We start from the raw sequence: 25,750 nt of genomic DNA on the forward strand, positions 1-25,750 counted from the left end.
GTGTGTGTGTGTGTGTGTGTGTGTGTGTGTGTGTGTGTGTGGTGTGTGTGTAGTCTGACCAATTGTCTGTTAGAGATTATGACACATGATTGTCTCAAATATACCACTAATTAAGAAGCCTTCTTCAACTGCCTTCTGTCTCCAGTCCGGGCACACCTTGTCTTGAACTCGCCTCTTTACTGCTGCCAACTCTCTCATTCGTTTCAGGTGTTTAACTTGCAACCATTTTTTCTTCAGTTTAGCATCTTCATCGCTGCTATTTGGTGCAGGCGAAACTTGTTTATCTGTCAATCTGGGAATGGCAGATCTGAACAATGACACGTCTCTGGTCTCTGCTGAAAGCTCGATTTTTCTAATAGCCTCGGCCACTTTCTGACGCCTGTAGGTCTGCAACAGAAACCCGACTGCACATGCATATACAGTACTCTTCATCTTCATGCAGATTACTCAGAGTGCAACTACATACCCGTAATTTATCTACGCATATGTGAAATCAACTTTAATTAAAGTTTAATTCAATTTAAATTCTGAGTAATACAAACTGTTGCGCTAGGAATTGCATTCGTTAATATATCAGCTAGATTAAGTTAATTAAAATGCTTACGTAAGTCGCTGCGCTGATTTTAAGTTGTTGCCGTCTTCGACGTCTCTTCTCTGTGTTTTTGCTGCAGTTTCAGTCTGTCTTCGTGCGACATAAAACTGACGCACACGTCTTAATAGTGTGGTGTCATCAATATTTCGACAATTGCCTCCCGCTCTGAGCATTTGCACAAGAGTCTTTTGTAGTTCTGCAGCAACATCTTGCCATGGTCTTTCTGCAGGTTTCATTTCAAATGACATGTCGCCAAAGAGCCGTTTCAGTGCCGCCTATTAGAAAAATTAAATTAATAACCATTCTCTACTGAAGAAGTCGCCTTCCGGTCCATTTCCGGAAATTTACAATTTCATACCGACATCTACCTCGCTACAACGCATTACTTAGCGCTTTTACCGTCGGAATAACTTCCCGTGGCCTCGGTTTTGAGGAATTGCCAGTCGCAGAAATGTCGTCAGTTCTTTTTTCTCGTTCCAAGTGGTCAATGCGTTCTCGCAAACCTGCAAGCTCTTTCAAAAGCTCACTGGTCGACATTTTTCTATAATAAGAATCGAGTGACTGAAGAATCCTTTCAAGTGAGATGACACTGTAAATTTCAAACCTTGGCGCCTAGCTAACAAGATTAGTGCGCGTGTTCAAAACATCTATCTAACGTGCGCCAGATTGAACAGACACTATAAAGGGTCAGCGTATGCTACTCTAAAATTTCTTAGTACAGTAGTAGCAGCCGTTGTGTGGTGGCTAGAGGCATCGGTTGCTGTTTCTACTAGAATTCACGTCTACGTGTGAGTGTGGCACATCTATGGAGTCCGGAAGGAAAAGATTGCTGTCGAAGAGAGCTCGAGGTGTAACATCGCGTCTTCGATCGAAACGAGTCTAACTTGCTATTGTGCCATTTGCCGTGGCAAAAAAGTGGTATCGAGATCTACACGATCAAGACATGCGACTGAGTTCGGTGTAATGGAACATGTCGACGTAGAGCAACAGAGTCTAGATCAGACGTCGCAAGCACAACCGACACAGCACAAGGTAATTAATTATAAGGGAGGACCAGAAGACGTGAACGCACTCTGTCAGACGCTATTGAAAACAATTGTTTGGTGGGGTGGTAGCTATTGAAATTATCCTATATATAGCTATTACCCTATATATAGCTATTACCCACGTTTTTACAACTGAATGCTAATTAAATTAGTTAATTAATAAACCCAAAAGAGCCTTTTGTGTTGATCAATTTTGCTGGCTTTTCAGTACATGATATGCTCCCAGAGCATCTTGAAAATCTTCAATCTAGAGTGAATAAAGATTATGAAGATCACTCACAGCATTCTTTGGTTGATCAGGTAAGTAGAATTGTAGTGTACTGGCATACTTACCTTACCATTCTGTCTCAAGTATGGGATTCTGGATATTTTGGTGTTTCTGAAAGATGTGCTCTTTGGTTAACTGGACTACAATTGTGTGTGTGTGTGTGTGTGTGTGTGTGTGTGTGTGTGTGTGTGTGTGTGTGTGTGTGTGTGTGTGTGTGTGTGTGTGTATGACATCAGGTAACTGTAGCTTTTGTGTACCAGAATGCATCTAGTGTCGTTGAGTTTGAAATGAACAGTCAAAGTATGTCAAGACTTGAGACATCAGAGACTTCAGAGACATCAGATGATGAAACTTCAAGCAGAAGGGATGACAGCTTCATTAATGATCAAGGCATATTTAGTTATGATGAGGGATCATCTGACCAGACTGAGAAGTTATCTGTTGAAGATACGATTGACTTAGTTGCAGGTCACGTGCACACTAAACCATCGACAGCAAAAGTCATACCTGATGAGTTGGATATGGAAAATGCAGTTGATGATGCTATCGGTGGAGAATTACAAGCAGTTTCTTCTTGTGAATCTACTGAAGATAGACAAAAAGACAGTGATCTGCAGCAGTCTCCAAAGGCTTCTCAAACATCAGAAGATGCTGATTGCTTGTCTCTGAGTCAGTGGTTTGCTGTGCTGCTGCTAAAGCTTCAATTAAAGTACCATGTTAGCAATATGGTGATGATTCTTTTTATGAAAATTATTGTGGTCTTACTAGCAGTGGTAACTCATCCTCTGCAACACCATTTTCCTACAACAATGCAGAAACTGCTTGCATGTTCCCGGATTAGCAAACATCCTAAATCGGCTGTCACTTATGTTGTCTGTTCAGGGTGTTCACACTTGTATATCTTTGACGATTGCAAAATGGTAAAGCCACTAGATTATTGCGAGCAACACTGCCAGCAAAGAATTCGTAGAAAAGTATGCAATGAGCCGCTTCTTTACAAAAAGAATCTTAGCTTTGGCAATTTCGAATGGGTTCCTTTCAAGACATTTTGCTATTACCCTCCTTTGGAGCTTCTGAAAACTTTCTTTTTAAGAGACAGCAGTTTGTGGATTTGCTAGATGCTCCACTGGATGATTCAGGCAATGTGCCTCCTGCATTGCGTAAAGGAATATGGGATGTTTGGCATGGAAACGTATGGCGCCAGTTGTAGGACAATAGAGGCTGTCAATTTTTAGTGACAAATTCAATATTGGGTTGACTCTCAATGTGGATTGGTTTTGTCCTTTATAAAGTTGGTGTTATGTTCATGTCGGTTCTGAACCTACCACGTAAACAGCGGATGAAACAGAGGTGGACTATGCTCGTCGGCATTATACCAGGTCCATCTGAACCAAAGCTACATATCAATGACTTTCTAAGACCTTTAGTTGATGACTTGGAGCTGTTGTGGAATGGTATAGAAGTCGTTCTAGCTGATGGTTCTATCAAAGCAGTGAAAGCAGCTCTTGTGTGTGTGTCTTGTGATTTACCAGCCCAGCATCTCGAAAGGTTTTGCAGTTTTTGGGTCACAAAGCAGATCTTGGTTGTAGCAAGTGCAAATTTCAAGCTGAGAGAGAACCGGGAACACATGGAGCATCAGGCAAAATGAGCTACTACACCAATGGGGAGACTTCTTTGTCTATACCTTTGAGAAGTGGAGCAGAGGTTCGACAGCAGGCACTGGCATACAGAGACGCTTCAACTAAGGCTCAACAGGACCATCTTGCGAAAACCAATGGAGTAAGATATTCGGAACTGTTAAGATTGCCATATTTTGACCCTGTAAAGATGGCAGCTGTCGATCCGATGCATTGCTTCTTTTTGGGATTGGTATCTCATGAAATATCGCTTATCCTGGGAACTAGTAATGATTCATTTTCTATGCTATCTGCAAATCAAGTCATATTGAAACAACAAACAAAAGGTTTATACCAGCAGCTGCCGTTGGACATTGGTAGGCTTCCTGGCAAGGTTGTTGACAGTGATCATCGTGCTAAAATGACAGCAGCTCAATGGAAACGTTTCATTGTTATATATGCCAGAGCATGCTTCATAAAACTTGTTCTACCTACTGTTTACACAAGTCTTCGACTGCTAGCAGAAGTAGTCGAGCTTTTAATAGATGATTCACCTACACAAGAAATCATTGATCTGATAGAAGTTAAAATACAACGTCATCATGAGGCCTATTGTAAGGCCTATGGAAAGTGGAATGTCACTGTTAACTATCACATGGCATTACACACGGCAGATTGTATGAATGACTTTGGACCTGCAAACAATTTTTGGTTGTTTGCTTACGAACGTGAGAATGCTGTTGTTGGCAATGCTCCGACTAATGCAATACCAATTGAAGGGCAGTTATTTAGAAGATATCATGTGCAATATCAGCTGGGGAGCTCTTTCATCGATCCTATGGATCTGCCACGGCTACCTTCAATCCCTGCTGATCTCTATGCTCTTTATGAAAGTTGGACTGATATAGTGACAAACTTGGATTTTGGCAGGTGGTTGCCTAGTAGATTACAACTAGCCGCATCTACTAGAATTACTAATGCTGAAGGAGAAGACCCTATGCGCGTGCAGCTAATGTCAGATGCTGATGAAGAAGATGATTCAATGGACTCTTGGCCAGTTAGTCTTTGTCACCCAGCTTGAAAAAATTTTAATTTGGCAGACAATGCACAGGCTTTGCTTGTCAAACACTTTCAGCAAGTTTATGGTGACAAGTTAGTCTGTGTTGCCAGGAAGATTGACTTGTTTGCACGATGTATGGTCAATGGATGTGTCTTTAGTTCAGAGATGAACAGAACAAATCGAACAAATGCCGTTCTAGTGTACCGGACAATCCTCGATGACCAAGATCAGTTTGTAACGAAGCCATACATTGGCAATGTTTTGTTTTTTCTTCAAGCACTTGTTTATATTAGAGAATCTTGAACAGATGAGATCAAACTGTTACGCCATACCCTTGCCAGAGTGGAGTGGATCAAGCCAAGTTCAACTTCAGTTGATTTTGATTCAGGCTTGCTTTCCCTGCAAAGGAGAAACTACAGTGAAAGTCACTTTCCTTTTATTACTCCACGAAGGCTAATATGCAAATGTGCTCTAATTGATATTAGTCAAAAACGTCTGGTTGTGCAAATTCCTGTTAGTTCATAATGTTGTATTTGTACATCTTATAGACTTATTAATTAACTATTATTGTAATTGGAAATTGTAGACATTTGTAATATTCTAACCCTAGCTACTGACTTTCATTTGGACCAATTGTGACACCACTGAGAAGTACATGCACATGTAATTGTGAAGCAGTAACGTAAACCCTCCTTTTGGATGCCCATCATGGGCTAGCTCAGAATGCGCACGGTCTTAGAGCTCGTGATGTTTAGCGTTCCGAATCTAATCGTACTTACCGAGAACCAGTCGTCGTCGTGTGCTCGTCGTCGGCAAACGTAAATAACGTAGAGTGTACATCTCTAATCTTGATGACTGATTTGAGATCTCGTCATGCACCTTGAGTTGAGAATCTAGCACCTATACGGTAATTATAAATTAGCTCACAAACGCTTCAGAGTCACTAATGTCTTTAGAATCTAAAATCTACTGTAATTACCCCATGCGTGAAACGCTAGGGATAGTTACATACGTCCCAGATATCGGATTTGCACATCTTGAAAATCTAACACCTAATTATACAATGGTCTCTATAATCAGACAGATATGATTACTAACACTCAGTAAACCAGATATCAGATTTGCACGTCTACCACAATATTCTCTAAAATCTTAGGTTTGATTGTAGAGGCACTCAGAGGTTCTCCTGGCTCTAGACTACAATCTACTCTACAATCATACGTTTGATTGTGGAGTCACTTTCAATCGTTTTGAAAATCTAACTCCTAATTACAGTGGTCTCTATAATCAGACAGGTATGATTATAATTCACCAACAACTATTCAGAAGCAAGTATTCGAATTACAAAGGACATCCTGTTCCAAAGAAGGAAAGCGTGGAATTCAATTCAATTGTTTCAACTGATAACGAAGGCACTAGACTTATACCATCAACGACGACTGTTATCCTATGCAAGCAACAGACTTGACCACTTTGTATCACTGAGATTCACCCTTGCTGGAATCAAGCCAGGAGCCATTTCTTTTGATGATGTTATGCCTACGGATGACCCACATGTTTATGTTGTGCAAAGTCGATCAAATGATGACATCCAATGGGTAGTCGACCTACAACTCGGAGAATGTTCCTGTCCTATAGGGTTCAATGGTAAGCCATGCAAACATCAGCTTGCAGCCTCAGCAAAATACATGACAAATAGTATCAATAGCATTCCAACTGAATCTCCACAAGGACGACAATCCTTTGCAGTTCTTGCTCTAGGGAGCAGCTGCCAAGACATCAGTTTCTACAGTAGTGTCAACCAAAAAGCAGATGAAGAGCACCTACGTTCTCTCTCCGTTGATGTGCAATGGTCTAATGAAGACGTAAAGAAATCATTGGAAGGTCCAATCCCACCCTTTGATGACCCACTTCAAGACTGTGTTAGACATGATACTGATCAAGATCACATAATTACAGGTAATGGCATGGATGAAATCAAAAGAGTTGAAACAGTAAGGAAGCAACTATGTCATGTAATGGACGACATTGAAAATGGACTAGGTAATACTCATTATAGTATCTCAAGTGAAGATGGTTTCTTGGCTGCAGTAGAAAAGTTTTGCTCAACCTACTGGAAGATTCGGGGTAAACTAACCCATCCATCCAACAAACAGCAGCGCTTCATTTCTGCATTACACATGTTTGGTAGCCATATAGGGCTAACCAAACATAAGCAAAAGATACATGTACAACCTACAGCTGTCAGTAGAAGACGACCCATCAAAACATCAGCTTCTGTTCCAGCAAAGGTGGGGCGCCCCATGCTATTTAGTAAAAGGTGGCTTCTGCTGCTGCTGCTGCTGCAAGTAGATACGTAATGCCAAAACGAACTCAGCGATCAAAGAAAGGACACAATCTGGCAATCAGTTTAAAGGCAAACACTAAAAATGCGCTATAACACAATAACTTTATTAGTAGCTACACGTAAATGATTTTTACAATAACAGGTCCTGTTTTGGCTTTCAGTTTTGCTTAATTCTTTGCATAGTTCAAATGAGACAACAGCGACAGTCATTTTAGTTGTGCCACTTTCACAATGTTGAAGTAAATTTGCTTTCATAAGTCCAACTATTGTCTGCTTTGTCTACTATTCTACACAGACCCTGAAATAAGGATTTCAAATTGATCGGCCATTTAGTCAAAGCTGTAGCCGCCATTTTGAAGCGGCTCTATTGCAGCCGCCATTTTGAGAAATGAATGACTAATTACATAACCCTTCGTCGAGTCTGATCCATGTCATAACTGGTAGAGTGATGTGATTTGTGTTGCCTAAGCTGGATACGTTTATGCTAAACAGTGTGATTAAATAGAAATATTTAATCAGTTCAGCTATATATCCGGTATTGTTGTGTGATGCCTATCAGCTGCCTGCATGATTGTACAAATGCCCTGTATTGTGTGTGTACTAACGGTTGTCTGTCACAGTCATTTGTGGACAGTCTCACTGCCTGCACAGTGGTTATGTCACTACATTGTGGTAAAGCAGGTGGGTGAATTCTTTGATCATGAACTAGCTCAACTGTCTTGACTGCTGGTGAGTTGTCAGAAGCGCACGAGCGCAGAGGACGCCTGAAGCTGTGGTCTCCTAGCATCATAAACTGTACCCCTGAAAGCAACCCGACCATTTCAATCCATGCCGTGACTTTTTTGTTTCCAGTAGTGTACCAATGCTCAGATAAAATTCAGTTGTGATCTAGCTGATGTGTCATGTTGCAGATTATACAAACAAGTGAATAAACAGCTACACAGACAAACACGGCTACCCTAAACAAATCTCTAACAATGGCCGTGGACTACCCCTCCTCAGTCATCCGCTCATCCCAGTCAGCAAGGGAAACGTGCTCTTCTTCCACAATTTGCTCTCTCACAGAACTGCCTCTCCACTGCTGATGCGGTCTACGGGCAGATTGATTGGGACGCCTCTTCTTTACATGCCACCAGAGATCAACTGCTCGTGTAGAGTTGAATGATTCCAGCGATCCCTTTCCAATATTGAGCGTCAGTAGATTATCCATTGTTTCTATAGACAGTGAGGAGCGCCTCTGGGTCTTCAAGAGTTTCAGCGTCGAAAAGATCCTCTCCACGCTGCTGTTAGATACAGGGAGGGATGAGCACATTGCTCCACTCAGCAGCATCAGGAGCATGAAAAAGACGCCACCACACAGCCTGGTAACTTTGACTGAATTACAGAGTAGAATGTGCATGTAGAGAGTGGTAGCGTTGTGAAAGATCACCCTCACGGTGATAAGGTTTTCCTTGGGTGATAAGGTTTTCCTTGGGTAATTGAATCATCCTCATGCCAAATGGCCCTGCAATCTCTCATTTTGTCGGCCAAAGGCGTCATTTGGTCGGCCATTGGCCGATGTCCGGCCGTTATTTCATGCTCTGCTACAGATGTACTAACTATCTATCGATCTGCTGATGCACTAAATAAAATGCCTGTTAATGAATCAACACAAAAGCAAAAAGTTGGGTTTTGTTTATTATAAAATTTATAATTTATAGTGTATATATATATGTTATGCACAACCACGGATATGGACAAACCGTGGATGTGTAGTGGATGTCTAGTTTTGCCGGGTAATTTAAGGGTTAGGGTCAGGATGATATGGTTAGGGTCAAGGTTAGTGGTTAGAGTTAGGGTTAACATTAGGATTAGGGTTCAGAATGCATGGTTTGTACGTGCAAACCATGTATTGTGCAGGGTAGTTAGTTTATGGATTGTCCAAATCTGTGCTTGGAACACAACATACTGTATATGCAACAATCTGACCACTAGTCAAGCAGTACTACATTTGAATGAACAACTGTCAGTATGTTTATGGCGTTGTAACGCAAAGATTCTTTTAAATCGATGATGTTTACAGGATTTAACTTTGAACTTTGGTTGACTTTATACAAATAGCTATATTAATTTTTATATTTTTGACACACGCCCATATTTGTCTTTATTACATACATAAACAGTCCCGCCTCAACATCCAAACAACTAAGGCATGCATGTCCTAACTCATCCATACATCCACTATCTCTAAATTTAAATGTTGTAACACCAATCTAGCAATGTAAGACCACAATCTGATAGACAATTGTTGTAATAAACTGTTTAAAGACTATGAAAAACATCCTGTTGCTCACTGCATAATTCTTGAAGCTATAGAACATACAATCTTGAAACTGTAAGGTGACCATAGACCGAGAGTTTCCACAGCAGATGGACAGAAGAAGATAACACCAGCTGCTGAAACCTCATAGTTTATAGTTGGTAGATTGCAACCACCTAGCACTGCTCCATTACTATCTTTGATAGTATCCCCTTCTCGGTACATTCGAATTAAGCTGCAACTAATCACAAAAATACTTACTACAGCAGTTGCAATATATGACATCTAACAAATGTACGCAACAGGATATCTAATACTTTTTAGTCTTAGATTGACCAAAAACATGCATTTGCATATCCTGTGTTTGTTTGTTGAGCCACATGCCTCTCTTGCCTAAGAATATCCAACCAATCAAAACTTTCGGCAATAACAATGGGTGACATCACATTAGTCCACAATCGTGACAGAAAATTATGGACACGTTTCCACTAGCACTTAAACCAGTTTAACGAGTGGTTTAAGCTAAACTGGTTTAGGGATTAACATGTTTCCACCTGCACTAAACCAGTTACCAGGGTATATTCTAAACCTAAACCGCTTTCCTAGACCTACTTTGTAGTAGGTTTAGCAAAGTGATTTAGATTGAACTATGTCGTGACAGTAGCGCGCTTGCTTAGATGGCTTCTCGACAATGCTGTTTGATGATATTGACTGTTTTGCTGGTATAGGATTACCTTGAAAGATGTAAGGGTTGTTAATTAACTAAAGGAGAGAGAGGGAGAAGATGGTGTCCTTGGTCATCGTCATGCAAATTCCTAGTACTATCATGTGACAACCAACAGTTGCTCTGACTCTGCGACAGAGCAGCCAATACTTCAAACAAGCCTACAAGTGTTCCTAGACAATTTGTCTTGCACAGCCCGGATGTGCAAGTTCCTAAGAGGAAACAGTCGCTTTCTTGAACTTGTTTACTTTATAAACGCATTTAAGCTAAGCTAAAGTGCACTTAGTGGAAACATGGCCTATGTTTCTATCTTACAAGTATACGGATATAAAAAATCCTACATTTCCCGAGAGAAAACGCATCATGAAACTGTTCTCCATCATCAACTAATTAATAAGAAATTAAACAAAGTGAATTAATAAGAAATTAAACAAAGTGAAAATGATGTAGCTTGGATTGCATAGTACAGCAATCGGTAAATAATCTGCACGGCTGGCTTCCTTTGGGGATTTGACAAATCAATCGCACGTCAATCACACCTCGAGTACAATTATGTGTAACCTCCCCCCTTCTTCCTCCCCAAAGTGAAAAACCATCCAAATTCAGTGCCTTACAGCTCAAAATATATTTGTAAATGAAATGTGACACAAAAGGGGGCAACATGCAACAAAATACTCAAAACATGGTCTGATGAACAAGACAAATATTGACCCTCACCCGCTTGAGCTATCCTTGACAATTAGCCTTGACTAATTATGTTAGAAAGCTCTCGCATCTCTGATCAATATTTAAAGTATTGCCTCACCAACCATGTTCTAACTCTTATTAATTTTCCCAATATCAGAATTTATATAAAATACCAATCACACCTCTGATTACCCCACACCATTTACAGTTCAAAATTGTCACTTGTCACATTACATTCCTATTGTGCCAAATCAAATTAGTTTAAAGTTAAGATCAAATACAAAAAGTGTCCAATCTAATACCTAAAGCCTGGTTCACAATATCTGCTGGAGACCTGCCGGACCTACCCGACAGCTGTCGAGCAAAATAGAATAAATCCTATTCTGTCTGGCTACCACTGCTGCTCTGGCTGCACTCTGGCTTCAGTAGGTGTGGCAAGGTGCATTGCCAGGCTGCTGTCCTACAGATATTGTGAAATAAGCTTAAATAAGATGTTGACCGTACTAAGTTTGCACGAAATCCAAGTCAAAGCACTGAAATTCATAGCCATTAACCCTACGGGTTAACATCTTAGGTGAGCATCTTGCAAATTTGATTACTAGTTACTAAGTAACAGATAACTTTTAAATTTGAATTGACACCCTCCAGAGTTAATTTGACAGACAACTAAGCTAGTTTGACAAGTTAAAAAAATTTGATTTTTTTGACACATTGTGAATTTGATCTGACATACTGCAAATTTGATTTTACGACTTGGAAATTTGATCTGACTACAAACTAATTTGGTGTGACAGAATACAAATTGAATGTGACAAGTGACAACTTTGACCTGTAAATAGTGTACAACAATTTCCAAAATTATTAGAATGAACCGTCGACAACAGCAAAAAATCAAAGTACTATAGTATGCATGCTCAGTGGGTCTTTCGTGTCAGTGCATGCTAGTACTCTGCACGTACTGTAATCATATGTAATATCAATATTGACAATTTACTGTTTGAACAATAATATTCAAGTTATGAACTAAAACGTACCGGTTTCAATTTGTTTGAATTTCTGTTGTGTTGCCTAATTTGAAATTCTTTCTTAGTAGACTCTAAGAGTTCAGCAGCTGCTGCAAATAATTCCCAAACTGGGGTCCCTTCAGATTAGTGTTCTCCCTCAATGCGCGCACTCATATTCAACAATTAAATGACCTACGGTCTAAAACAAGAGAACTATCAGGGGTGCCGTATTCGCTAAACACATGCACGTGCTTATTAAGTCAGGCACGTGAATATCCGGGATATTTATCCGGGACCTGAAATAACCGAGCCCCAAAAATTGTAGTCTCGCGTGGCCAGACGTTCGCGCGCAAAGGGAGGGGCGAGACTACAGGCTCCTCCTTCCCACACGCCCCTCTCCCCGCGCGCGAACGTCTGGCCACGCGAGACTAGTGTGATTGGTTCATCAGCCATTTGACTTCAGTTATCTGCCAAAGCAAAAACAGTGACTACAAAAAATAACACACACACACACACACACACACACACACACACACACACACACACACACACACACACGCACGCACACACACACACACACACACACACACACACACACACACACGCACGCACGCACACACACACACACACACACACACACACACACACACACACCACACACGCGCGCGCGCGCGCGCACGCACGCAGAATATGAAAACAATCTGCACCCACAATGCTGCGTTCAACAACTTGCAATAGCTTGTCACCTCTATGCTGCGCTTTAGACGACAGGCAAACTACTTCGGAATCAGCTTCACACAAAGTTTCCACTTCTCAACAAGTTGAATTAATTTAATTAATTAAACTACAACGATCTCCACATCTAAGCCTAGGCCAAAGCACTTTTGTTGCGAACCTTGACGTGCATGCATCACACCGAGCAAAAGTACTACTGTAGAGTAAAACTACTACTCTAGATCATGTAATAGTCGTGTGTGACGCTGTCACTCATTCACTAGTCTGCTGGAAGTGCATGTATGATGGCGGAGAAGGTCTGGCTACGCGAGACAACCGGCCACATCCGGCAACATCCGGCCACTTGCATGGCTCAAATACCAATGTTCGAAGAAAACGCATTGATTGCGAGTCGACTGCGCATCTAGACTGCAGTCTAATGTCACCATGCGCAACGATCACGGTTTGCTGTGTTTCGGCCGGCTAGCTACATTACAGTCGATAGAGCTGGGACAAGAAATGAGAAAAGACAACTGGATGTCACAGGCCACTCTCCTGATACAACCTGGGCGCGCATGCGCTAGGGTTACAGTGTGTGTTACGACGAAATAATTTATGACTCGACGGAAACGACCTAGTCTCGCATAGCCAGACCATTTCCGCCGCGTCACTCCGAACGAAACAGATGCCACGTGCAGGTCCGGATCCAGGAATTTTTGAAAGAGGGGGTTGACCTGGTAGCAGTTATATAGAGCATTACTAATTCTCTCTTTTCTAATGAAATTATATAAAATTATTAAACCACGCCTATTGGAAAAAGGGGATTTCAACCCCTGAATCCTCATCTACATCTGGGCCTGCATGTGACTGTCTATTCCTCGTAACTGTGAACTCTAGAGTGAGTATGAAGTAGAGGTCACGCCAGGTGTGCTCATAGAGCACCGAGCTGCTTCGGTTGGACCATGTTACACCATTATCTTAGATGGTTCCAGTTGCTGATTACAAGATAATTGATACTAACCATTGCCCGTTTGCCTTTGATAGGAAGAGCTTAGATAATTTGATAAACAGAAATGCGAGACCAAGCGGTTTCTGGAGATCATCGCGAAAGTCCAAAAAACGGAGATATTGATGATTTTCAAAGTTCACACTTAGGGGGAACAGACAGTAGAGACTGAACAATCTTCTAGTAATTACTTTTATGCAAATCTAATCACACAAAAAAAGAATGTCATGTATGCTGTATTTCGAACTCGTCCGGCTACAATTAATCCAAATGCCACAGTAAAAAGTCCATTCGAATGAAAAGTTATGCAGCTCTCTGTGACTATAGACGTACACTGACAGCAGCACCATACACTATGACAATAGGACAGACAGCAAACAGACAGACATGCAACTGCATGCCGTGCGTACACAGTCACAACAACAAAGTCTCAAACCTATGCCATCAACCATGTAACTTGTAAGTGTTGCACAGACTAGCGTGCATGAGTTTCGTGTTCATTTCCTGGCCGCGAGAGATTTATTTTTCTCTAGAACGTGCACGAAAAACGCTGCTGCAAGACAAGCCCCGTAATATTGATAATAATCCATCTTGGACTGCTTGGTAGCGTAATCTGTGACAACCTTGACAAACCACGTATCGAACGTGGTGAGATGATCTTCTGCATACCTCAAGAACCCGTATCCTTCCATCTCGAATCCACTCGCCTTTCTCTGACCGACCTGACCTTTCAGCTCTCCCCAAAGCTCGGGAGTCATGCCAACACGAACGAGATCACCTGCTATTATAGGATTGTTGTTGACAGCTGGATCGGGAGGATCACTTCGTGGAAAATGAGAATCAGATTCGATGTCGTCGATCATGTTGATACCTTTCTCGTTGATTGAAAACTTCTTACCGTTTTCAGTGACGTGCTCACGTTTAAGAATGCCAAGAGCTTCCTTCACTACTTCTTTGGTGATCACATTTTCTGGCCAATTTTCATACGCACTGAAGAGTCCCTTAAGCACCTCGGTTACATTCATTTCGTTAGGATGAACTTTTTTCAATGCAGCAAGAATGGCATCTTGAAGAAACGGTGGTGAAGGAGTATTCTTTACTTCATCCGGCAGATACTTGCGGAGCCAATCATAGCCACAGAATTGTGGTGAAGCCGCCTGAACTGCTGTAAGGACCGCATGGCGAATTTTAGCATCGGCGCCTGCCTCCTCACGCTTGCCTGTCTCTGCGTCCAGCTTTGCCCCTTCACCACCTTCCTTTGAAATCCTACTCGGTGTCATGATGGTTCCAACCTTCACTTTATCCGGATTTCCTGCACACATGCCAATCATGACTAAAAGTCCGCTTCCTGACACTTGCTTAGACTCCACGCCATATTTTATTGCTTGCAACAAATTTGTGGTTCCTACGTGTCCCATTTGTAAGAGAAGAAACACGCCCACATTGAAGGTCGACCCCTCCAACTGCAGCTTGGTAGCGATACCACCCACTTCCACACCCCCGGAGCTATTTCGTATCTGATAATCAGGAAATGACGTGCAACCAACTTTTTCTAGAACTTTCTTGACAGCCTGGAGCTCGATAGGAACGGCCGTCACTATAACAACGTCCAACATGTTCTCTACAACACAATAAATTAATAATTAACATAAATAATAATAATAACTAGCCTACACCCATAAGTCCGAGCGCACATGGTGGGCAGTGGAAATCGAACCCACCCGAGTCCATTTCCCATCTAGAGCATTTCGCAACTTCCGCGACGGAACAAAGCCCACCCGAGTCGAGTCCCCAAGAGGGGTCTCCAGCGAGTCAAGCGCGAGCGCACGCACAAGCCAGTCGAAATCGCACCCGGCCGGCGCATCCATCCGGAGCATCCATCGGACGATCCGTCCCGCTCACCGCGTGCGTACAGACGCGACGGACAAAATGTCGCATATATATATATATATATATAATATATATATATATATATATAAGATATTATAATACAAGCGTGCAAGCCAGTGTATCAATCAATGCAGTCATCATAATGTCAATGCATACTCTTGCTTTTTTCCATACAAACTTCAACATAATAGCAGTGCAGTAAGTGCATGATGAGTGTAATAACAGTAGATGCAGCTAATAAGCCAAAGTTACTTAGACAAATAGAAATAATATGATTAACACCAGCGATAACAATGAGCGCATGCGCCGGTCGTTGGTCCGTTGTAGACCACAACCCTAGCGCATGCGCGCTTGGGGCTTGTTACTGTGTCGGTACGGCACAGTACTGTATCGCAAACGGTACCATAGTTCAACCAATACTACATGCATGCATGACTATAACGTGATGTGATGACCATATACCTGCACTTGCAGCAACTGATGCTTTAGTATCTGATGGTTTACTATCTGATGGTCTAGGATCTTCAAGAGGTATGGCAGGTCCACCTAAAACTATAATACAAAAGTGGTCAATTAATTAATATGTTACTGTTGCCATCACTGAGCTTTATAAATAAACATTAATGCCTACCATCAGAGGAAGCGTTCTGTATGACGGACGCCACTAGGGACGCTCCAAATACTTCTTCAGCCTCACTCTTCATCTCACAATTACACAAAGCTATGATCAGTTTCGAGACTTTTGCTTGTCCAGCATGCTTGCCATGCCATTTTGTGAGCATATATTGTGTCCGCAAGAATGGCGTTCCTTTTGTAGTATTAATATTTTGAGTCATCCCAGGATTAAACAGATTCGCATCCAATAAAGAAGCCAGCACCTCCCATTGAGATGATATTGAAGGATTTCTTGCGACCATTGCTATTTGTACATTTGTGATTTGTTGATCAGCCATTATATGTCAAGTATCTGCCAGAGCAAAAGTAGTGTCTATAATAACAAGACAGATATGTTTCTATTGATGTGTGTGTGTGTGTGTGTGTGTGTGTGTGTGTGTGTGTGCGTGTGCGTGTGCGTGTGTAAGTAAATCTGAGACTAGCATACTCAAAGTCCAATGACTGGACATGTTACAAATAACCCAATTTCACACTCATCCTACGTACTACGTTAATTAATTACTAAATTAATGTTTGACTTAATTAAATCTATCTCTTGTGCACATGTTGTTGTTTACAAATGTGGAATTCGGTGGCATTTACATACCAACTGCACAGCATGCATAGATAATACTAATAATTCAAAGGCGAAAGATGTCTAGCGAAGTAAGACGAAGTGCACGGGCAGCAGCAATTGAGGTGAATGTCTAGATTCATGTCAGATGTGTCTTCGCTAGGAACCCCTACAATTTTTACTGGAGAAAGTGAACAACACATCATATATTACTGAATGCCTATGGCCATTCATATAGTACGTACACACACACACACACACACACACACACACACACACACACACACACACACACACACACACACACACACACACACACACACACACACACACACACACACACACACACACACACACACACACACACACAATTTGACATACGCACGCACGCACGCACGCACAGACACGCGCGCGCGCGCGCACACATACACACTTTTGTAATCTAAATGAAAGCGCTCATGCGCGGTCAACATACACACTACGTCGGTAAAAAGAATCATTGCATGAATGTAATAAAATGCAAACGTCGATCACAGCAACTGGTAACGCCAGCTTTTCAGTCTGTGATTTCACACAAGCAGTTATGAAGTGAAGCCAGATGAACAAAGACAACAGCTCGCATTCTAAATCTAATTAAGAGGGTACAGTGAAACCTGGTGAAACCACAGTCTCATTAGCACTTGCTGTGTAGAAAGTCAACGTGAACAGAAGCGGTCTGCAAGAGACAGAACATTCTCATACTGACCTTCTCAACCTGTCAGTGCTACATGTACTGTACTCAGAAGTGCGACCGTGCTGCAGACTGGCCAGCATGCTAGCAGGGCGTGGCGCGCTAGTTGCATTGTCAGGAGTGCAACTACAGTTTGCTAGTGCGCGTAAAGCCTGGGGCGCATTCGATTGGGCTCTTCCAGCCTCTCCAGAAGAGGCTCCGTGTGCACGCCGCTCTTCCAACTTCTACAGTTCTGCCGCTCTAGTCGAAAGAGCGAACCCTACCGACTCTGCTGCTCGAGCACGCCGCTCTTCCGACCTCTAACCAACAGGTGCCGGTAGAGGTTCGAAGAACGGCGTGTCTTCCATACTCTACCCCAATCGAACGGGCCCCTGATTCACACTACACCTCATGTCGAGGCCGTTTCCGACGCCACGCGACCGGCGTGTGGTCTTTTGTATATTGTGAACCAAGCCTATAGACATCCTTTTGCAAGCATCTCGCTGCCGGACAAACGTCAAGCAAGACTCAAAGGTTAATTTGATCACAGTAGCTAGACCGGGTCGTGTTGGGTCTCACAATAGTTTCACTCCCTCGAGCTGTTGTTTACGGTAAGAGACACATCAATATCCCAGACTCCTAGTCTAGCACTGATCTCTACTGCATTCATGCATGCAGCGACGGCTTACCTGAAGTCAGCAACACTGCGAACTTCCTATCATACAACGATCACCAGAACCAGAAGAGACGTGAGACGATTAGACCCACAATGGTATGCGCGCAATGTAGCTATGACGCACAGCTCTAGAGGCGACTTCTGATTGGCTGCAGAGCTAATATGAGCTAGCTAACTCTATTGCATTTACTTTGCTTCACCGATTGACGCAGTGGACGTTAACGTACGTTGAGGCCTTGGGCTGCAACCGAACGCTTGCTTCGTGCTGCGCTGCGCATTGTTTTAGTCTTTCTTTCCGAGGCCAACTACTAGAGCACACAAGAGACTAGTCTAGACGCTTCTGGCGACTCTGACAGTTAAAGGGAACAAGTTACAGTTCATAGCAATGTTCCGTCTTTCCGTAGTTCTAGGACCTTTGTTTTTCATTGTCTGTGTGTGTGTGTGTGTGTGTGTGTGTGTGTGTGTGTGTGTGTGTGTGTGTGTGTGTGTGTGTGTGTGTGTGTGTGACAAGAAGAGTCGTTCTAGAATTCTGTATTGTAAGTTATCCTAGGTCATGCTGCCGTTTTCGGTGAGTAACGACCACAACTTTGTGATGTAGAATGCTAGCGTGCGTTAAAGGAACGCCCACAACAAATTTGGCTTTTGCTAAATTTATAAATTTAGCTAGCAAGGCAGTCAAAACACCGGCGAAGCGTCGGGGGGGCTGGGGGAGCTGGGGGAGGCTATATCCGTGTCATTCCGCTTCAAGCAAAACTATATTTTTAAGTTACTAAACAGTGACAGTCCGCTTAGTCTCAGAGTAGTATCAGTGGCGTAGCTACCACTGTTCACAGGTTGCACGTAACCCCCCCAGGCTAGCAATTTATTTCCGATCGTCTGGCAGCTCTCGACCGAGCCGCGTGATACTTCCGCTCAGTATGGGGATTCCGAGGCCACACATATGTTGCTCGCATGTCAGAAAGAATTCGCGTCATGTCGCGTCATGTACATGGCTTTGCTCGCGGACAAACCCTCGACCATCCAGACATGCAGACGTGGCCAACTGTTTGACGTTGAGTTGATCATTTTCAGTTATACTAGATCAGTAGACCGCTGCCTAGTAGTATGTCGTGCGTATACATAATGACAAACAGTTTTAAAGGAATACTGTAAAATGATTGGCATTGAGGTAGTGACAATTAATTTATATGCTGTGCACTGACATTGAGCAATGTGTGTGTGTGTGTGTGTGTGTGTGTGTGTGTGTGTGTGTGTGTGTGTGTGTGTGTGTGTGTGTGTGTGTGTGTACGTGTAATATTCTAATGTACTCACATGCATTAATTTTTGTTCGAGATTTGTGAACCCCGCTAGTGCAGCCGAGCTACGCCACTGAGTATGTTGACGATCGACGACGTTAATTGACTCTACGACAATACACATCATCATTTCAGTATGATAAAACCAGTGTCGAGAAGTCGTGGACACGGAAAGTGCGCATGACCATCATTTATTTGAGACGTTTACTACGCTATCCGGCAACGGAAGAGTCAAAGAAGACCGCATCAAAAAAGCATGCAGAAGCCTATCCATCAATTATTTTTAAGTAAGTAAGTGTAGTTAAGGTCGACAACCCGATTGACCGGAGAATGGAATTTCCTGCGTCTCCGCTACCTAATGATTTGCTTGCACTCCACGGTACTTTCTGCACATGTTATTCTACCTAGCTAGCTAACCTATATTGCACGCTATATTACGAAATGCTAAATTGGTCAACGTCGTTTGCACTGAATCGGTCTTCTAGATTCTATTGTCATTGGAATGCCATTTAATTTGCAATTGACCATCGCAGCGAGCCATGAAAACATTTTTGGCACGGACTGCATATAAAAGTGTTTTCACTCCTTTAGACGCACACCGACGGCACTCAGTCCCGCAGTTTGTTTGTAACCTGAAATTTATAATATTTACCTAGTTAGATGTCAGGGGCGTACGCAGGATTTCTCTAGAGGGGGTTCGTTGTAGGCGCGCCGAAAAGTTAAGTGCTGTACTACTTTATAGATTTATATTATTTTTTACAGATAATTTCAATGTATCCAAAATCGGGAGTCTCGTTGTGTCTTCTGCTGTCCCCATATGTAATGGTGCTGTGTAGTTGCGCTCATGCGGCATTGCCTAATTCGAATTCCGCCATTACCTAGCGCCTAGAGGGGGTTCGTCCGAACCCCCTTGAACCCCCTCTGCGTACGCCCCTGGATGTATACAGACTGCGGGCTAGAAAAGTAGAAAATAGGCGTGGCTTTGCATGTGAGAAATGGACGTGGTTTCCGGCCTAATTATTAGCCTCCCAAACATGAGGACCACGCTACGCCGATGGTCAAAGCGTAACGGTAACTAAAGTCAGACTCTCCAACTGATAATAAACCTTACTCTAACCCTATTAGGATTCTGACAGCGACTAACGTTCACACTTCCTACTTGCAAAGCAGTCACTTAAATTAACTAGCTAGCTAGGGTACACGTACGAGATAGTACGACCTTCACGTACTCTCCTTGACCCGATATCGAGCGAAATCGTAGGAGTTACGAAATGTAGCGACGCTAATATAATCCATAAAGTAGGCATGGTCGAACGAATCCGTCGAATGCCGCCTCTACCTCCCCACTTTTAGACTCGACTCAGTCGCTCTCTGCCCTCGTCATTCCCCGGATAATGATGACATAAATAGACATAGAGCGCGGCCCCGTTCCTCGGACACCATCATATTCCGGACGCGAGTTCTCAGCTAACCGTTTTTGAACGCAGTCCCTACCACATCATAAATGTAGGTATCCAAGTTGTAATTGAGCACACCAAGAGAGAGCATTGTACCTCTTCTCTGCTTAGAGTGAGATTGAAAACTGTGCGGAGCCTTGCATACCCCGTTCATCGGACAAACACATCGTTCACCGGACAGTAGCGTCTAAATTGCACTGTGAACGTGAAACCCTGAAAACCCTGAAACATTACGCATGCACTGTGAACGTTACGCATGCACCACCTATTTTGATACGCCAAGTGCAGTCATGTTGGCTGTCTACACCTATAAAACAACTTTCGCTAGAGCTACACCTTGTCAGGCTTATGTCACGTGATGATAACGCGCGCTCTACATAGCAAACACCTTCTTCCCAAATTTCCTTTTTACCTTCTCCTACCGCCAACATGCCATCTATAGTTATAGCACAGATATTAAATAGGGGTGGGATTTGGCTGCGTGAGACTCTATAGGGCTCTGTAGACTCTAGCGTCACACCCATACAAGACAAGTGCACAAACATGGGTGTTGGCAACAACATTGTCATTTGAATAACTGTTTCTATAGTGTACAGTATATTCACATGCTTTCCTTTATTTAGTCATCATCACTGTCATCAGAGTCACTTCCTCCCCCTCGTATTGAGCGTTTTCCTAATAAAATTGTCTTCTTCTGCTTTGTTTTCAAAGTATCTGGTTCTTCGCCCGAATGGTCAATCACACCTGTCTTTCCGAGCCTCCATTCAAGCATCTCAGTTGAAAAATCATCGACTCCTCCTAAGTCATCAAAGCCAACTATTCTGTCTTCGTTCTTTCCATTCTTGAAGATGATGATTGTTGGAAGAACACGGACGCTTAGTTTCTCGCATAAAAATGGACTCTTCTCAACGTTGACCTGCATAAGAGAATCTCAACAAATGCAACACACACACACACACACACACACACACACACACACACACACACACACACACAAACATACACACTTGATGTCACTGCTGTATGCAGGACATGAGGTGTACAGACAGGCAGACAGACAGACAGGAATGCTAACTGACAGACAGGCAAACAGACACACCAACAAACAAATAAGACTACATATGTATGTCTGTATGTGTGTCTGTAACAAGACTACATATGTATGTCTGTATGTGTGTCTGTAACACACACACGCGCACACACACACACACACACACACACACACACACACACACACACACACACACACACACACACACACACACACACATGACAAACAGACAGACTCATGAAACTATAGAAACCTGACAAACAAACAAACAGAGATAGCCTGATAAACAGCCCGACGGCTCAACAACAAACACGTCCGTCTTCATACTTTCACAAACTTTGCCTCAACATGTTTCCTAGCCAGCTCAGCCAGATGTTTGTCGACAATCTTACATCTGAACGTGCTGTCTCTCGAAAAATGACACACGACGCGCGCCGTGTCCTTACACTTGGCAAAGAACTCCTTCTCATCAGCCACCTCCGTGTAGTGGCCATGACCTTGAGCTAGAAGCTCGCGTTTTTGCTCTGTTTGCTTTTTAAACAGTCTCAGACGCTGCTCGCGCAGACGGTCGAGTTCGTCGGCGTCCGCATGATCTATGCGGTCTATCTCGGCGTCTAGTTGCTCTTCGATGACTTCAGCAGCTTTGAGAAGGCTTTGCTCGACAGCATGTTGGGCCGACATGTTTTTCCCGCTGTGAATACGGGAATGCGTAAGGTCCGGGGTTTTGAATTGCCGTAGCAACATCTCACACTTCCTCGATTGTGCGTGCTTCTCGCTAAATTGGTGATACAGAAGCATATGTGTTTAGTACACTTGTTAGACAGCATGTTAGATAGAGATGTTTTTTGTCGGTTAATTAATGAATTAAATTATAAATAAAACAAATGAATCCGGGGTTTTAAGTTGTCCTAGCAACCTCTTACTCTTTATTTGCTTTAGATCCCGTATGCATTACGATGGCAACTCCTGATTCGATAGTCGCCGTTCAGATGCTGCCTGTAACCAAACAGGAGGTGGACAAACGACAAGAGGATGACATTACACACGAATCTAGACGGTCATCTAGACCGAAAACGAGCAAACACGAGAGACAACCTTCAGAGACGGACGAACTCATCCGGATGTTGCAAGAAGCTTTGAATGTAAGCCACACTGACGCAGAAACCAAGCCTCGCACCGCCTCAAGATTGACGCCAGATCGTTGCAGTACATCACTTCAACCGTCTGTTGGCGTGATAAAGAGAAAGGGCTCGTCATTGTCTGTCGAAAACGTGAAGAAAATTGAGAAGGAAAATGCGCGGTTGCTGGTGAGGTTGACGGAGATGACGGGAAGGAGGCGCGTGGCTGGCACTGCTAAGAGAGCGTTGCCCTCGTCTGTGGTGAATAGACGACGAGAAGGCGAGAGAATCAAGAGAGAAAATGCGGTGTGTCTGTAGTAGTCTGAATTGTTCGTTTGTTTGTTTTAATTAATTAATTAAAAGTAAAAAATACAAACAAATAATTAATTAAATTTAAAATACTTTTAAAAAATAATAAAAGATTAACTAACACTTTTATTTATATCAATTTTGTTTAATTTTTTATATCAAATTTATTTATTTCTAATTAATTTAATTTAAATATTTATTTATTATCAAATTTATTTTATTTAATTAAGACGAGGGAATCAAGATAGAAAATGCAGTGTGTCTGCAGTAGTCTGCATTCTTTATTTGTTTACTTTTTTGTTCTTTATTAATTAATTTGTTTTATTTTATTATTAATTAACTATTTTTATTTATTAAAATATATTTAATTATTTAGATAATATAAATATTAATGAATAATAAATACCAATAAATAATAAATATCAATAAATAATAAATATAATAAACTATTTATTATTTTATTTATTTTATTTTATTAAGATGAGATGATCAAGAGAGAATGCGGTGTGGTGTGTCTGCATTATTCGTTTGTTTGCTGTCTTGTTCTTTAATTAATATTTTATTATTTGATTTAAAACATATTTTTATTTGTAATTTAATTGATTATTTGCTTATATATACATATATATATATATATATATATATATATATATATATATATATATATATATATATATATATATTAAATCTATTAGATAATAGGAGTTAGAGAGATTGAAGGAGGAAGCTTCATTCCACTATTTTCTTCAACTGGAGGGATGGGCAAAGAAGCTACCACATTTTCAAGCATATAGCTACATCACTTGAAACAATCAAAATACATGGGCATAATTATGGAGCCACCCCTCCCATATCAGCTGAGGCATAGAAATCAACAGAACGTTGCAGATTTATGAATATACCTGCTGACGCTCTGATTGGACGCTTTGACAACCCGTAGCAACAAAAGATTAGAGAATGACCAGACTAACCACCGCCACCATACATTACCATGTCCAAGCCGTTCGTGTTGTGACATCACAAGAGCAGACTCACAATACGCAAGTAAAGTGAAACGTATGGTCTCCTCTGACATAAACAAAGTCATATTATTGTTTGAAGCTTTTTGAAAACGATTTTCATTATTAACTTTCAAATTGATTGAACTGATAGCAAGAAGCAGTCATGTAGGTCACACATGATCACCTCCAATCTCAGACATGTGGATGGCACAATCAGAGCCATTACCTCACCATTATGACTTGTTTTAATTTACGAAAAAAGTGCAGCTGTCGTTGTAGATGCTGTACTTGCAGTGTCTGAGAAAGTCCAATAATTTTTGGTCTACACATGCTCAGGGTGGCTCCATAATTATGCCCATGTTTGTACCTCTTATGCACAAACAATGTCTATGATTAGATGCAGACTAAGTTTTGCTCTATTATGATCGGCAATTCTGTGTGTTCGAGAGACAAGATCAAAACTACATTGTCCACTCAAATTAGACATGATGGACATTGTCCAGAGTGAGGCTCATCTTGAGGTCACTCACTAAGTCTTTTTCTTGTTCTTTTTACTTGACAGTTTTTGATCGCAGTTGTTGTAGCAGTGTGTTGCCAGTATTGTTGTAGTTAAAGCTATTGATATCAAAGTTGTTATGTAAGCAGGTGCATCTATTTATTTTTAAAAATTTTAGATAATAATTTAATAATAAATAAATTGTTATCTAAGTAATTAGAAAAATTAATATAAATAAATGTGATTAAATAAAATTTTAATAATTTATTTAATTATTTAGATAATAATTTATTTATCGTTAATTTTTCTAATTACTTATATAATAATTTATTTTGAAAGATTTAATTTAGTTAATAATTTATTTAGATAGTACTTTACCATTAAAATTGATACAATTATTTAGATACCAATAAAATACATTTAACTCATAACAACTTTATTGATATCAATAGCTTTAACTACAACAATACTGGCAACACACTAAATTTAATTAACTATTCAGATAATTAGTTATTATTAAATTAATTTAATTCTTTATTTAATTAATTATTAATTAATTTATTTATTTATTTATGAATAAAGTCTTATAAGTTGTACACCCAAACCAACAATGTCTATCGTCCAGGCAATGTTGCAACGTATTCAGTCTGCCAAACCAAGTCGAGATGTGAGTCGCGAAACTCACAAGAAACACTTCAGTGCCCACCAAAGGTACTCACAAAATGCATCACGTCTCCATGGTTACGAAAACCAGAAGACACCAAAGAGACCTTCATCAGCCAGACGAGCAGAAGTCAGTCGAGAAAGAGTAGAAACTCAATATACGTGGGAAGCAGGATGGTAACGAATAGAATTAGATTGTCGTTGAGTTTCTTGTACAAAAATTAGGAAAACAGAGTGAACAATGAGAATGAGGTAAACGAGCTAAGTAAGAGTCGTTTTATAGTCTAATTCAGAAGCAATATATGGAAGCTGTATTTATGTGTGTTGGAGTTGTACATCTGTAGTTGTGTGGGTGATGGACATGTGCATATGCTATGTGTGGAGAGGCAGACACACATGAAAACGGACTGACAGAATAATGTAGATGAACAAACAAGTAGACACACAGACAAATTGGTGTACACTTACAGAATTTTGTACATGGACAAACAACA

At 41.5% G+C, this 25,750-nt stretch overlaps 5 protein-coding genes across 6 annotated transcripts; 2 read left to right on the forward strand and 3 right to left on the reverse strand.

Moving 5' to 3' along the window:
- Positions 1-261: 261 nt before the first annotated feature.
- LOC134189359 (uncharacterized) lies at positions 262-1,137 on the reverse strand. Its single transcript, XM_062657595.1, has 2 exons — positions 605-1,137; positions 262-387 (listed from the first exon to the last, which is right to left on the reverse strand). The coding sequence occupies exons 1-2, from the start codon at positions 838-840 to the stop codon at positions 288-290; spliced, it is 336 nt and encodes a 111-aa protein (XP_062513579.1). The 5' UTR covers positions 841-1,137; the 3' UTR covers positions 262-287.
- Positions 1,138-2,187: 1,050 nt separating this feature from the next.
- LOC134190409 (uncharacterized) lies at positions 2,188-3,024 on the forward strand. Its single transcript, XM_062658862.1, has one exon. It carries the CDS (start codon positions 2,194-2,196, stop codon positions 3,022-3,024), a length of 831 nt encoding a protein of 276 aa, XP_062514846.1. The 5' UTR covers positions 2,188-2,193.
- Positions 3,025-13,582: 10,558 nt separating this feature from the next.
- LOC134190153 (uncharacterized) lies at positions 13,583-18,134 on the reverse strand. 2 transcript variants are annotated; one of them, XM_062658582.1, is made up of 4 exons: positions 17,880-18,134; positions 15,885-16,220; positions 15,716-15,805; positions 13,583-14,984 (listed from the first exon to the last, which is right to left on the reverse strand). In XM_062658582.1, exons 2-4 carry the CDS (start codon positions 16,204-16,206, stop codon positions 13,861-13,863), a joined length of 1,536 nt encoding a protein of 511 aa, XP_062514566.1. In that variant the 5' UTR covers positions 16,207-16,220; positions 17,880-18,134; the 3' UTR covers positions 13,583-13,860. The 2 variants fall into 2 exon arrangements, with proteins under 2 accessions (XP_062514566.1, XP_062514567.1); XM_062658583.1 differs by having other exon boundaries at positions 15,885-16,241.
- A 3,034-nt stretch (positions 18,135-21,168) lies between these two features.
- On the reverse strand, positions 21,169-22,359 carry LOC134189618 (thioredoxin domain-containing protein 9-like). Its single transcript, XM_062657947.1, has 2 exons — positions 21,997-22,359; positions 21,169-21,534 (listed from the first exon to the last, which is right to left on the reverse strand). Exons 1-2 carry the CDS (start codon positions 22,348-22,350, stop codon positions 21,238-21,240), a joined length of 651 nt encoding a protein of 216 aa, XP_062513931.1. The 5' UTR covers positions 22,351-22,359; the 3' UTR covers positions 21,169-21,237.
- Positions 22,360-22,391: 32 nt separating this feature from the next.
- Positions 22,392-25,662, forward strand: LOC134189619 (cilia- and flagella-associated protein 97-like). Its single transcript, XM_062657949.1, has 3 exons — positions 22,392-22,430; positions 22,609-23,093; positions 25,219-25,662. The coding sequence occupies exons 2-3, from the start codon at positions 22,626-22,628 to the stop codon at positions 25,435-25,437; spliced, it is 687 nt and encodes a 228-aa protein (XP_062513933.1). The 5' UTR covers positions 22,392-22,430; positions 22,609-22,625; the 3' UTR covers positions 25,438-25,662.
- Positions 25,663-25,750: the final 88 nt, after the last annotated feature.

The sequence above is a fragment of the Corticium candelabrum genome, chromosome 14 (assembly GCF_963422355.1).
Source record: "Corticium candelabrum chromosome 14, ooCorCand1.1, whole genome shotgun sequence".
In the NCBI taxonomy this organism is placed as follows: Eukaryota; Metazoa; Porifera; class Homoscleromorpha; order Homosclerophorida; family Plakinidae; genus Corticium; species Corticium candelabrum.